General features: G+C 40.5%; 1 protein-coding gene across 1 annotated transcript in view; it reads left to right on the top strand.

Moving 5' to 3' along the window:
• Nucleotides 1-3721, top strand: part of CNRIP1 (cannabinoid receptor interacting protein 1) — a gene marked incomplete at its 5' end in the record, with an annotated part of 5551 nt that extends 1830 nt beyond the window's left edge. The window contains one exon of the mRNA XM_010009455.1: nt 3557-3721. Within this exon, the coding sequence (XP_010007757.1) occupies nt 3557-3721 (165 nt within the window). The remainder of the gene's footprint in view (nt 1-3556) is intronic.
• Nucleotides 3722-11429: the final 7708 nt, after the last annotated feature.

Genomic DNA, 11429 nt, shown 5'->3' with positions numbered 1-11429 from the left:
TCCTGCTGTTCATTCTTTGCCTTCTGTACCACAAAGGGGAAATGGAGCAATATGCTCTTCATCCAAAGCTCTCTTTTCTGTTCCAACTCTCATAAGTTAGGACCTTGCCAACCCCACCACATTTCAGCTTTTTCTCTCATTTGGTCATTGCGTGCAAGATCTCATCTCGAATTTTTATCTTCATTATTTTTTTCTGCACTCATTATTTAGCATGGCAAACCCCCTCTGAATAAGAACTGTAACATCTCCATTTGGTGTTTCTAATAATTACAGCACGCCTAACTTAATTGTGGAGACCCACATCACATTAACAGTTACGACTTCGTAATCTTAGGTTAATAAGACTACCCTGAAGTATTTGTCCAGGCTAATCACTTTCCTATACAGTCACCTCCTTTTAACACCCAGGAAAACCAAACGCCCAGTATGACTCCTCAACCAGCAGAACAGGGCTGCTGGATGCCACTGATGAGTACTGCAGTTAAATTTCACAATGGCCTTATACCAGGAGGTGGAAGGGCAGTGCTCCCCAAGACCCAGCTGCTTTGACTAAGGCATCCCTACTGTGATAGCCATCTTTACCCTCAAGTAAAACACTCATGTGAACCCTGAAAATCTGGATGTTTAACTTTTCTTATGGAGAAAACCAAGTCAAATCACAAATGAAGCAATTGCAAGAAATGCAAGGTGGGTCTGATTTACAGATACAAGCTCTGAGGTGTTTTGTTCCAGCATCAGAATGAGAAGCCACAATATTTGCCCAAACAGTTGCTTTTGTAAATCAAATCCTAGGATATTAACCATGATGCTAATAGGATTTTCAAGCACTAAGCAGGTCCTCAACCCCTGATCTTCATAGATAGGTTCTTCAGTACTTACACAAGATGTCCACAGTTGTTACTTTTATGTATTAAATTTAGGCATCTCAACTGGGATTTACATGTTTAACTCATCATTTAGCTGCTCAGCTAGACAGAGCTGTAACAGATTTAGGGAAACAGCCTTGGATACCCCAGTCTGAAAACGGCTTCTAATACCTAGTTCCTGAATCTTCCAAACTGGGCTTATTACATATGGCTTTAAAATTTCCTACTTCTTTCAACTATGAGGAACTTCTGCCTCCACTTCCTTTTCTAGAACTGGCAGGATCCTGATACATCCTAGGGAGATAAGGACACTATTTAAGGCATAAAATCTGAAGTCACATTAGAAATAGACTGTGAGGTCAATCCTGCAGTTAAGCACTGGTTTGATACTCCTGAAGGACACAAGGTCCATAAGAATTTATTTTCCAATACTTTAAAACTTCGAACAAATAATTCTTTGTGCTCCTTCTTCAACTGGTTAGTAGACATCTGACCTGCTATAGCCATAGTTTATACATGAAAAACAACAATTCTGTTTCTGAATTCCGGAATCTGAGGATGTATTCCTGTTACCTGAATGCTCAGTTAGCTCTCTGAGGAAGCCCATATACAGGCCCAGTGGAGGAGCCAGGATATAGCTGCAGGAGCCATGGGAATTCAGGGGACCTCTAGGGATGCAGAATGCTCATGATGCCACAGAGCTTCTGCATCTGCTAAGCGCTGGGCTGGGGGGAGGCACAGGGTAGTAGAAAAGCTCTTGCAATTAATTGGTTCCTTCTGGAAGTCCACAGCAGTCAAACTACTCAGGGTAGCTCAGCAAAACTGGGTCGTTGGAGGAAGACAGAATTTGTTTCCTTCCTCTGTCTTGTTGAAATTCAGATCCTTCATACATTAATGAAATGAAACACTGTTCTTGTATCATACCACCTTCTACAAATGCTACTAGATATGCCTTTTGTTCCTCAGTTTCCACACTGAGGGTGGCTGATACTGCTCTCTAACAATTGCTCTTTCTGGATTGTGCACAGTAATATCCAATGTGCTTAACTTTTACTATCTTGCATTATGAGTGTATCAGGATTACTATCAAACATGATTAATTAAAAACCAACCAACCAAACAAACCCCCAAACCTTAAGGTTTTAGTTGCTGGGGGAGATAAAATAGCCTGTACCTCTGATTCTGTCTTTGTCAAAAGAAGGAGCAGAAATATTTCAGATACTCCTTTAAGATAACACTTGGAACTGGAGCCAAATAAAAACCTTCCTGTAACAGTACACAGCAATTCTTGCTGTTGTCAAGGCTAAATTTAACTTACCACAGTGGGCAGGGGAAGGCTTAAAGCAATGTCCATTACGCAGCAGCAGCTTACAAACCGCATCTTGAATTTAAAACAACCCAACAAACTACATGTCCCTCTGAGAAAACTGCACAGAGGAGACTGCTTGTAACTCAGGAAGAGTCACTGTGTAAAAGGGCTTTCATGCTGACTTTGTAAGTGGGATTGTAATAGGCAGATGATCGAAGGTCAGCTCCCAGGCACATGATGGGAATGGAAAACAGTCAAGTGAAGGAGCTGTCATTAAAGTGAGTGATGGAAATATTTAAAAGGAAAAAATGTTCAAGAACAGGGCTGTTCAGTAGCGCTGAATCCACATCTAGTACCTAAGAACATAACACAATCAAGCCACACTCCTGGGACCAACAGCAGTACATACAGGCTTCACTCCCACACTTCAGATTCTCTGCAAGGTCCTGAGGCACAGAAACTCAAATTTTGCATCAGCATTATAACTAAAATCCTAATCTATCCTTGCAATCCTCACTTACAAGGTTCTCCTGATGTTGGAAGGGTGTCTAGCAGTGGCTTAAAATAAAAAGGGGAGATTTTTGTTCTACAGAATTTACTAGAGCCATAGTCTCATTCACTCCAAAGTTGCAAATACAATTAAGACAACTTACAGACAATGCCTCACTACTCCTTCACTGTACTAGACACTTATCTGCTAAACACACTGATTATCTCCTTCCTAGCTTCTGTTACTCATACCTCAGAAAAGCGCACTATCGCAGTACAGCTAGCAATTACAGAAAAGCACAAAGAACTTCTGCTTGTTTCATGTGAAATGTGGAACAGAATCCCAGGGAAGGAGTAAGTAAGTGGTCTAATAGCAGCATGTCTCAGACAAGACACTGCTAACACAAGGCTACAAAATACAGGGGCATTAAAGATTTCAGATTGAGCAAAAGAAGGAGCAGCCTCTAGGTATGGTATAAAGGTGAAGTGATGGTCTGTATCACTACAGATTGCTGCTGCATGATCTAGAGTATATACAAGGCACTTGGAGATCACTGGGCCAACTACTGCTGAGTCATCCTAAGGATTATGGCTTTGATTCTTGCTGTTAGTAACATTTATCCATGTGGGAACTTGAACATTTTTACTGACTTGCCTTTCCAGATGTAAGTGCAATCAGATAGTACCTGGAGAATCTGATCCTTCATGGTTTATTTATGCCTCAGCATAAAAGACTTTATGACTGCTAAAGCAGGCTTTACAGATCTTTGATTTATTGAGTTAAGGAACAATAACCCTTACAGCAGCTGTTTTATGTGCCACAGTTTCGTTAAGGGAGAGAAACCAACAAAATAATCAGCTCACTAACACTGATATTCCCTCTTCCTTGCAGTTTAACGACATTGGTGTTTTTGAAACAGTCTGGCAAGTCAAATTCTACAACTACCACAAGCGGGATCATTGCCAATGGGGTAACAGTTTTGGCTGTATTGAGTACGAATGCAAACCAAATGAAACACGCAGTCTTATGTGGATCAATAAAGAGACCTTCCGCTGAAAAGTCTAGCAGTGGCTTAAAATAAAGAGGGGAGAATTCAGGTTCACACTGAAGAGATGTGGAACCAATACTGCTGGACAATCTCCCTAAAGAGGAATCTACCTTTTTAAACCAGCAAGAAGCCTTAACAAAGGCATACTGTAACATTGCTTTGTTCCATAAGGTTCCAGCAACTATGTTGTATGTACAGGTGGTGCCACTAAAATCTTTACCTATTACTGTATATTAAGTTTACCATGGCATCTGCAATATTCTTTACCTGTCGTCCAGAGAATACTGAAAAGTTCATTGTAAAGACTATTTGATAGCTGGGTAGAAAGTCATACCATCGTAATACTGTCATAAGTATTTGGAATATTCCCACTAAATGGTTCCACTAGACTTAACTTTTGCAAAGTGTTTTGCTTTATTGCTTAGAATTTGGATGCAACATCACCTGGGTGATTTTTGTATTTACATTTGTGTTTGCTCCTAAATCGGTGTGCTCCTTCAAGCATTTTGTCATACATGTCACCCCAGTGGACAGCAAAGCGTGCAAACTATGGATATTTGTAGGTTTAGCTAAATGGCAGCTATGGCATTGTTGATATTGTACTTTCATACCATGGGATTTGGAAACTCATTCTTCTTTTCAATAAGTGCTGTTAAGATATTCTGTGAAGTTTGCTAATTGACCAAATCTCTCAAAATAGGATTCTTTGTTGTTAAGTTTCCCAGTCTCTGAAATAGTTTCAGGAACCGGTATAAAACATGCTAACCTGAATGCAGGAAAAGCAATAAGCCAGCCGTGGTATCAAAGACGCCTAACACCATGGCTAATATCTATCTTAAGATCGTACAGTATATTCTTGAAGGATACAGCAGCCGTACTTAATTTAGTTCTTAGAGTAAGAGTCCTGATAGTAATCTTCATTTTTGTTTTAAACACACATTGCTCAAAACAGTTAAATCCTACAAATCAATTTTTTCAAGCCTGGCCACTGTATTATACCCGGAATCAACAGGATTTCTGACCAACAAACACACTCAGCAGTGTGAGGAGCACAGATCCCATGCATGTTTATACATGCATTGCACTCTTTCAACTACAGATAAGCATTTGCATGGTTATGACTAAAGGTGCTACATAAACACTAGATCAGTGTTTAACACATACAGACAACAAAAAACAACCATATCTTTTCTTTCAGTAAATAAAAGCAGGAAACAAGTACACTGTTCCATCCCCAACTTGGGCTGAAGCTGTCAGTTCTCACCTCTTGTGATTCCCCTTTGTGAATAATTTGTAAATTGTGTATGTAAATGGTTACCATGACTTTTGATCTTTGTAATAAAGGACATAAACAACTTCCTCCCTAGCATGACCATCTAAATGAGTTGAAAATACTGTATCAAGAAAAGCTTTGGTTTTAGAAAGTCAGACAGGAGAGGGTTCGTAGTCAGTGCTCTCTGAGAATCCACTCCAAAGTACCTCCTGTATTTTAGGAAATACAGATTCAGTGTGTTAGAATGCAGACAGCTAATGTAGTAACATTCAATAGAGTTTATTGATAAAATTCAGCTGCATTTTATTGCACTAACACAATGTGGAAAGTACAGGTTTAGGACACAAGTGATGTACCAAAGAAATACTTTCTTTAGTTGAATTATTAATCAAAAAGCTTGACCATTTACAGGTTTCTACAGACAGAAGAACCTGACAGTAGCACTGTTGTAACACCACTGGATCAGGTTGCTGCACCTCAGCTCTGAGGCAATATTACACAGGCAAATTTCACTATGATGAAATTCTGGAAATAATCTTTCATGTTAATGTCTTTCCTAGGCTTTTCCTAGATTACAGAAAGACTTCAACTGAACAAATTCAGTTGAAATCTGTACTTCAGACAGAAGTGTTATTGCCAGCACTTCAAGCAGAAGTTCCAGATAGCAGGCTTCAGTGATACCAAGCTTCCAGCTATCAATTCTAGCTCTGCACTACTAGAAAGCAATTGTATGTTGCAACAACTGGCATACTTTGGTTTCATCAAATCATAGAATGGTTTGGGTTAGAAGGGACCATGAAGATAGAATCACAGAACATCCAGTTCCAACACCCCTGCCATGGGGTTCACCTTCCACTAGACCAGGTTGCTCCAAGCCCCGTCCAACCTGGCCTTGAACACTGCCAGGGATGGGGCAGCCACAGCTTCCCTGAGCAACCTAATTTTGGGTGTACATATAAACTGAAAGCACATCAGCAAGAAGTATGTATGATAATAAATTAACAGAGAAACTTCCATCCTAGTAAACATAAGACAGGCCTTTGATTTGAGTTCAGCTTCTATGAAATCCTTGACCTACACTGTCCTAGCTCTCCAGCTGCTTGTCTCAGCTAGCTGGAAACACACTCTTCCCCATTATGGGAATTATGGGCTCATGCCCATAATCTTGGGGCAGCTGAAATGGCATTCATCAGCTGTCAGATCATTCTCCCCCAGATGAGGTTTAAGCATACCGAAATGTATGGCTTGATGGCCTTACATCATTCCTAAGTAGATTATTCAAGTGATGTTCGTTGAGTATTCATACCACCAGCACTGATACTTGGCACATGTAAAGCAAAATAGTCCCTATCAATTTCCCTTGCACAACAACTGCTTTGCTAACAAAGCAAACATTTGCTCCAAGTAAAGGTGATGCCAGACTTCAGCAGTTCCCTGGAAAGTAATGTTTTGAATTTCTTTCATGCAGGACAACTCTGGTAAATATTCATAAAGCTTGAGTCACTAAAAAACTGTTGCTGTGACAGTTTGATGCATTACTCAATCAGCAGCGTTTAATCTCCAGACAAGTTTGCTCTTTACACAGCTTTTTCTAAATAGTATTTCAATTTCAGTACAGAACTCCAAAATTCAGAACAGGACACAATACACTAAGCTTAAATATATATTTATCCATTACAATGTCAAAAAGTGCTGAGAATGTGTCAATCTGCTGAAACCACAAGACACTCATATCTGAAGGCTTTATACATGAGAGACTTCAAGATTTTTCTCATGCAATGTCCCAGCTTTCATTTTCATAAGAAAGATTGAAACAAAGATACTGTATCTTTCAGAGTCACTTTTTTGTCTATATTTAGGTAGCAGTTAGCACTTTCAGACTGCTGAGTAACAGGATCCAAAAGCAAGTTATTAGTCATGATTATTACAGTTGTGATCCTGCACATGGCTTCTATTATATCATCAGAGTTTGCACAAGGCTTTGTGTTTAGCGCAGCTACTACAGGCTTTGGTATCTCCTATCAGCTGACTGCATCTGAAAAAGAAGTAATACTGCTAAAGTCCCCATGCCCTGCTAACACAAGGTAGGGAGGTTTCACTGGCTTCAGCTGATGCTCCATGCATTGGTTTGCAGATGCAGAGTGACCCTTGCTGAATGGCAGCCTAGCAGCATATCAGAAAACCTCATCTGTTACTTTCTTCCTATAGAAGATGTGAACAGAACTTCTGTATGATGAACCTGTGAGTTTTATAATGCAAGGCATTCACATGCCAGCAGAGGTTGGTTTCCATTTGGTTCAGAGCACCTGCCTCACTTGCTATGTAAAATTTTGATGTGCTCTATGTTGAACAGTTCTATTCTTCCAGAGTCTCTGTGTGAAGCTGTGATTAAATACGGATGTGGCATCTTGTAAATGTTATCCTTTCTGAGATCTGAAACAAGTTCTGTGGCTTTCAGAATTCAAAGCATTGAATTAATAGCTGTGTCAACCCTGCAGCACAAAGCAGCAGTATAATGAGTCTTACAACATTCATATTTTCCCTTAGCTCTACAAAGCTCACAAGCAATGACTGGAAAGTCCCCTTAGTGCACCTAATCCAGATCTCTGGCTAGGAGAGACAGGCGCTCCTGCCCATGGGCCTTCCCTGCTGCATGCCTGGCAGCTTTTGCCAGCATTCCTTGGACTGCTTCCTTTTCCCCTCTCCCTGAGACCAGCATTTAAAGCTTCAGATCCCTGTGAGCCCTGGCTTTCAGCGTTAGGAATACAAGGCTGCATCAACCCAGGAAGATGGAAACCAGTCCTCTGCATCATTGTCTCTATTCCTACTTCAAAGTCATTATTTCTCTTATTAGTCAACACAGTTTAGTTCTGTGCACTCGGGAAGGATAATCCCATGAATGACGTTATATATAACCTTGTCTGCCTCTTCCTGCAGAAGAAATTCACAGGGATTCCAACTGTATCCCAACTATAAATAAGAAGAAAATGAGCAGGTACCAAAAAAATAAAGAAGTGAACTTGGACAAAAAGCACTGCTGATGGTCAGTGGTGGAGGTCCCGCAGCACCTGCCAATACAGTGCTGGAGAACTCAGACAATCACATAGATAGTTTCCACAGTGCTCTAACACTCACTGAATTTCTCTGTATCAGATATGCACAAGTGAGGAACTATAAGTTCCATCACTGCAGTCATTGGAGTTTGTAATCTTTTGACCTGCAGTGAGTTGCACCATTCAGGTATGAGTATGTAGATACAAACAGATCTCTATCAGAGACAAGGCTTAAAAATAATGACAGCTTTTCCATCAATGTTGATGCCCAAAATCTTAAATCTAAAAAAAAACCCAAACATCATAACAGATGCTGTTAGGAATTAGCATTGACAAAATGTAAGGCTTTGATATTCTGTTTTTCCTCATTTGGACAAACTTGAGTCTCAATGCTGCCATATATAACTGCTTTGTACACTATCTGTAGTGCCTTTGTTTCCCTCCCCCAGAGAACAGACACTCCTACTCCCTTTATCCCACATAGCAAGGAACAGCCTGGTATTCCATCCGGTAACTTCTGTAGCCTTCAAATCATCCTGAGAGAAGCAACAATAAACTATAAGTTGATGATGATGAAGGCAAGAACCGTATGACTGTGTTGGAGGTAAACCAGATCTTCTGCCCCTGCTCAGCATGGTAACTGCAGGGTTAGATGCCATCCTGCTGCTATGGGAGTGACAGACCTACATCAAGCTACAACGTATATCCTGCTAGGACCAAATGTTCTCAGAAGCTTGAACTGAATCATTATGAGTTTAATGTGAACCCCAAAGGGCCTTGTCTGCACAGCAGTGGCAGTAGCATGCAACAGTACCACAACATACACTATTTTCTGACTATGATGACACTCTTCTGCTCAATCTAAGTTGCTATGCCAACAGATTCACCTAAGGTACTTCCACATGTCAGACTTACTGTAATGAACAAACCCTGGCCAATTCTATGTATAGAATGTATAGTCTAGAGTTGGTGCTTTCTTTTCATTTTGTGGTTTTTGGGGGGTTGATTGGTTGGTTTGGTTTTAATTAACTTATTATTTTAGTCCATCTCCTTCTTACCTTCTGGGCTTTTATTAAAAAGTCATAGAAATGAAAGATTAAATGAGGTAATGGTCCTTAGAATACTCTGAAAAAGTAGGCTGGCTCTATCGTATTTCAGATCAGTTATGAGTTACCTGCTGTGTAGCCCCTTTGTCGTGGAATTCCTAAAGGAGGAGAAGGCTGTAGTGCAATCTGCACCAGATAATCCCAACTAGTGATTTTAATTACTGCAAAAACACCAGACCATTTCTCTGCAATTGTTTTATCCATGGTCTACAGATTTTCAAACAAGACTTCATTTGAAGTGAGCAGGTACAAATTATTAGTCTTTACAGTCAAGAATAAATGCCCAGCTCGGGTAAGTTTTCTCTTCTATATCTTTATCATTATTTCAATTCCCACTGCTCCAGTAAAAGAAAATTAACTGCTGAGGATTCAGGGATTTGAAGCAATGTTCTTTAAGCTCACAGTCGTTTCACAAAAATCACTGCCCTGTGATTATGAAAAACATGGTAAAACTTTTGCTTTGCTTTTGTTCTCAGTAGTACATCACAGTGAACTGTGGAACTTACAGAGACTAATTTCCTGTCCATCTCCTGTGGATTTTCTGGTGTTTTAGTATTATGGTTCAACACACATTGCAGCCCCTCCCTCGTTATGGACACTGTTCAGATAAGCAGTTTCGTAACACTCAAAGCAACTCAATACAGGACCTCAGCCTCTCTTTCAATTTTCATGAAAAATATTTAACATTGAGGGTGAAGGGGTGCAAAGGAGGGAGAAGAACAAGACAAAATGTGCTCAACACTAGCTTCAATTTCTTAAGAAACCAGACTAGAACTGCCAGAGGCAAAAAAGCAGCAACAAGAATACTCCAGCCAATCACTAGATGGTGCTACTAAGAGCAAATACGTAGCCTGAAGGAACTTTAAGAACCCAAGAGCCATCTGTAAGCTGGAAGCCACATCAAAAAGACTCCCCCATCCCCTTTGTAACTCTGTAGGCCACTTCTCCTCCTGCACAAACACATTACAAACTTGCAGAACCTGGTGAAACTCCTTAAATGCAAAAGCAACTCCCCTTCACTATTGCTCAGTTTCTTTTAATTCAAACTGGCACCCGAAGAGCGGCAGCCACTGAGCGCTCTGTGGTCCAAAAGGAGATCAGAAGCAAACTGAGGTCCAGGTTGCTCACATATACTGAACCTCTTGAAAAGGACACTTCTACCAGCATCTCTCATCACCCTGACTTGAGCCTTCAGTGCATGCAGCCTCATAAGCAGTTTCTGCTTTCCCTCAAGTTCAGGAGCATTTCTTAACGTGCACTATCATAAGGACTATTCACCCAAGCTACAGCACCTTCACAGGTCTTATAAATGAAGATAACCAAACCTGACTTAACCATTACATAGCACAAAGAATTTGCCAAATCACATGCTTCTGTAACCAAAGTTACATCCATGTTGCTGCGTGGCACAATCTAGAACCCAGCTAGTTCTGAACAAGATCATAATTCAGCATTTTGCCAGTTAACAGGATTCCAGCACCCAATCTAATTTTTCTGCAGTGGGTCAGCGCACTCTGTGCTGTCTCAGTCCTCTACCTGGCAATGAATCTGAGTTGGTAAACTTAAATCTCCACTGTAATGCTAAATAATCTGCTTCTCCCCTCCTCGATCCCACCCCTCACACCCCCCAGTGCTTCATTCTTGGGGGAATAATACTAGCATTTATGGAAGTAAATGCCTCAGGGTTTTGCTAATGTGCTAATGAGCTACAGCCTTCCACCTTCAGATCACAAGCATGAATCATATTTAGCTCAAAGGTAAAAATACTGTTTCTAGCAGAAATTTGATATCAAGATGAATTCTAGTTCCAGCTCCTCCACCACAAATTCATCTTTATGCTTTTTGTGCAGTTGTATTTTCCAAGTCAGACAGGACTTTGAGCTCAGCTTTGACCCCCAATTGCAGCAATGTCCAAAATCATTTTGGTACAGATCCTCAGGATATACAGAACGAACTATTACACTTAGAAAAGAGAAAAATAATTTTTTTTTTTAAAGTTATGTAAACTCTATGACTGGAATTCACACAAGTGCTCAAAATACTGAGGTTTTTCAGCAAAGAGCTACAGAAAGCAAAATCTGTATAAATACAGAGCCATGGAATGGGTTGGGTTGGAGGGGACCTTGAAGATCATCTAGTTCCAAATTCCTTGCCATTCGCAAGGACACCTTCCCCTAGACCAGGTTGCTCCAAGCCCCTGTGTCCAAACTGGCCTTGAACACTGCCAGGGATGGGGCAGAATTTCTGCCTAAGATCTCATCTCATTTCCCTTCTCTGTCAGGTT

This window comes from Nestor notabilis, unplaced genomic scaffold (assembly GCF_000696875.1).
Source record: "Nestor notabilis isolate BGI_N333 unplaced genomic scaffold, ASM69687v1 scaffold10412, whole genome shotgun sequence".
In the NCBI taxonomy this organism is placed as follows: Eukaryota; Metazoa; Chordata; class Aves; order Psittaciformes; family Psittacidae; genus Nestor; species Nestor notabilis.
Note: the sequence above shows the minus strand (reverse complement) of the source record. Positions and strands in the feature narration are given on the sequence as shown.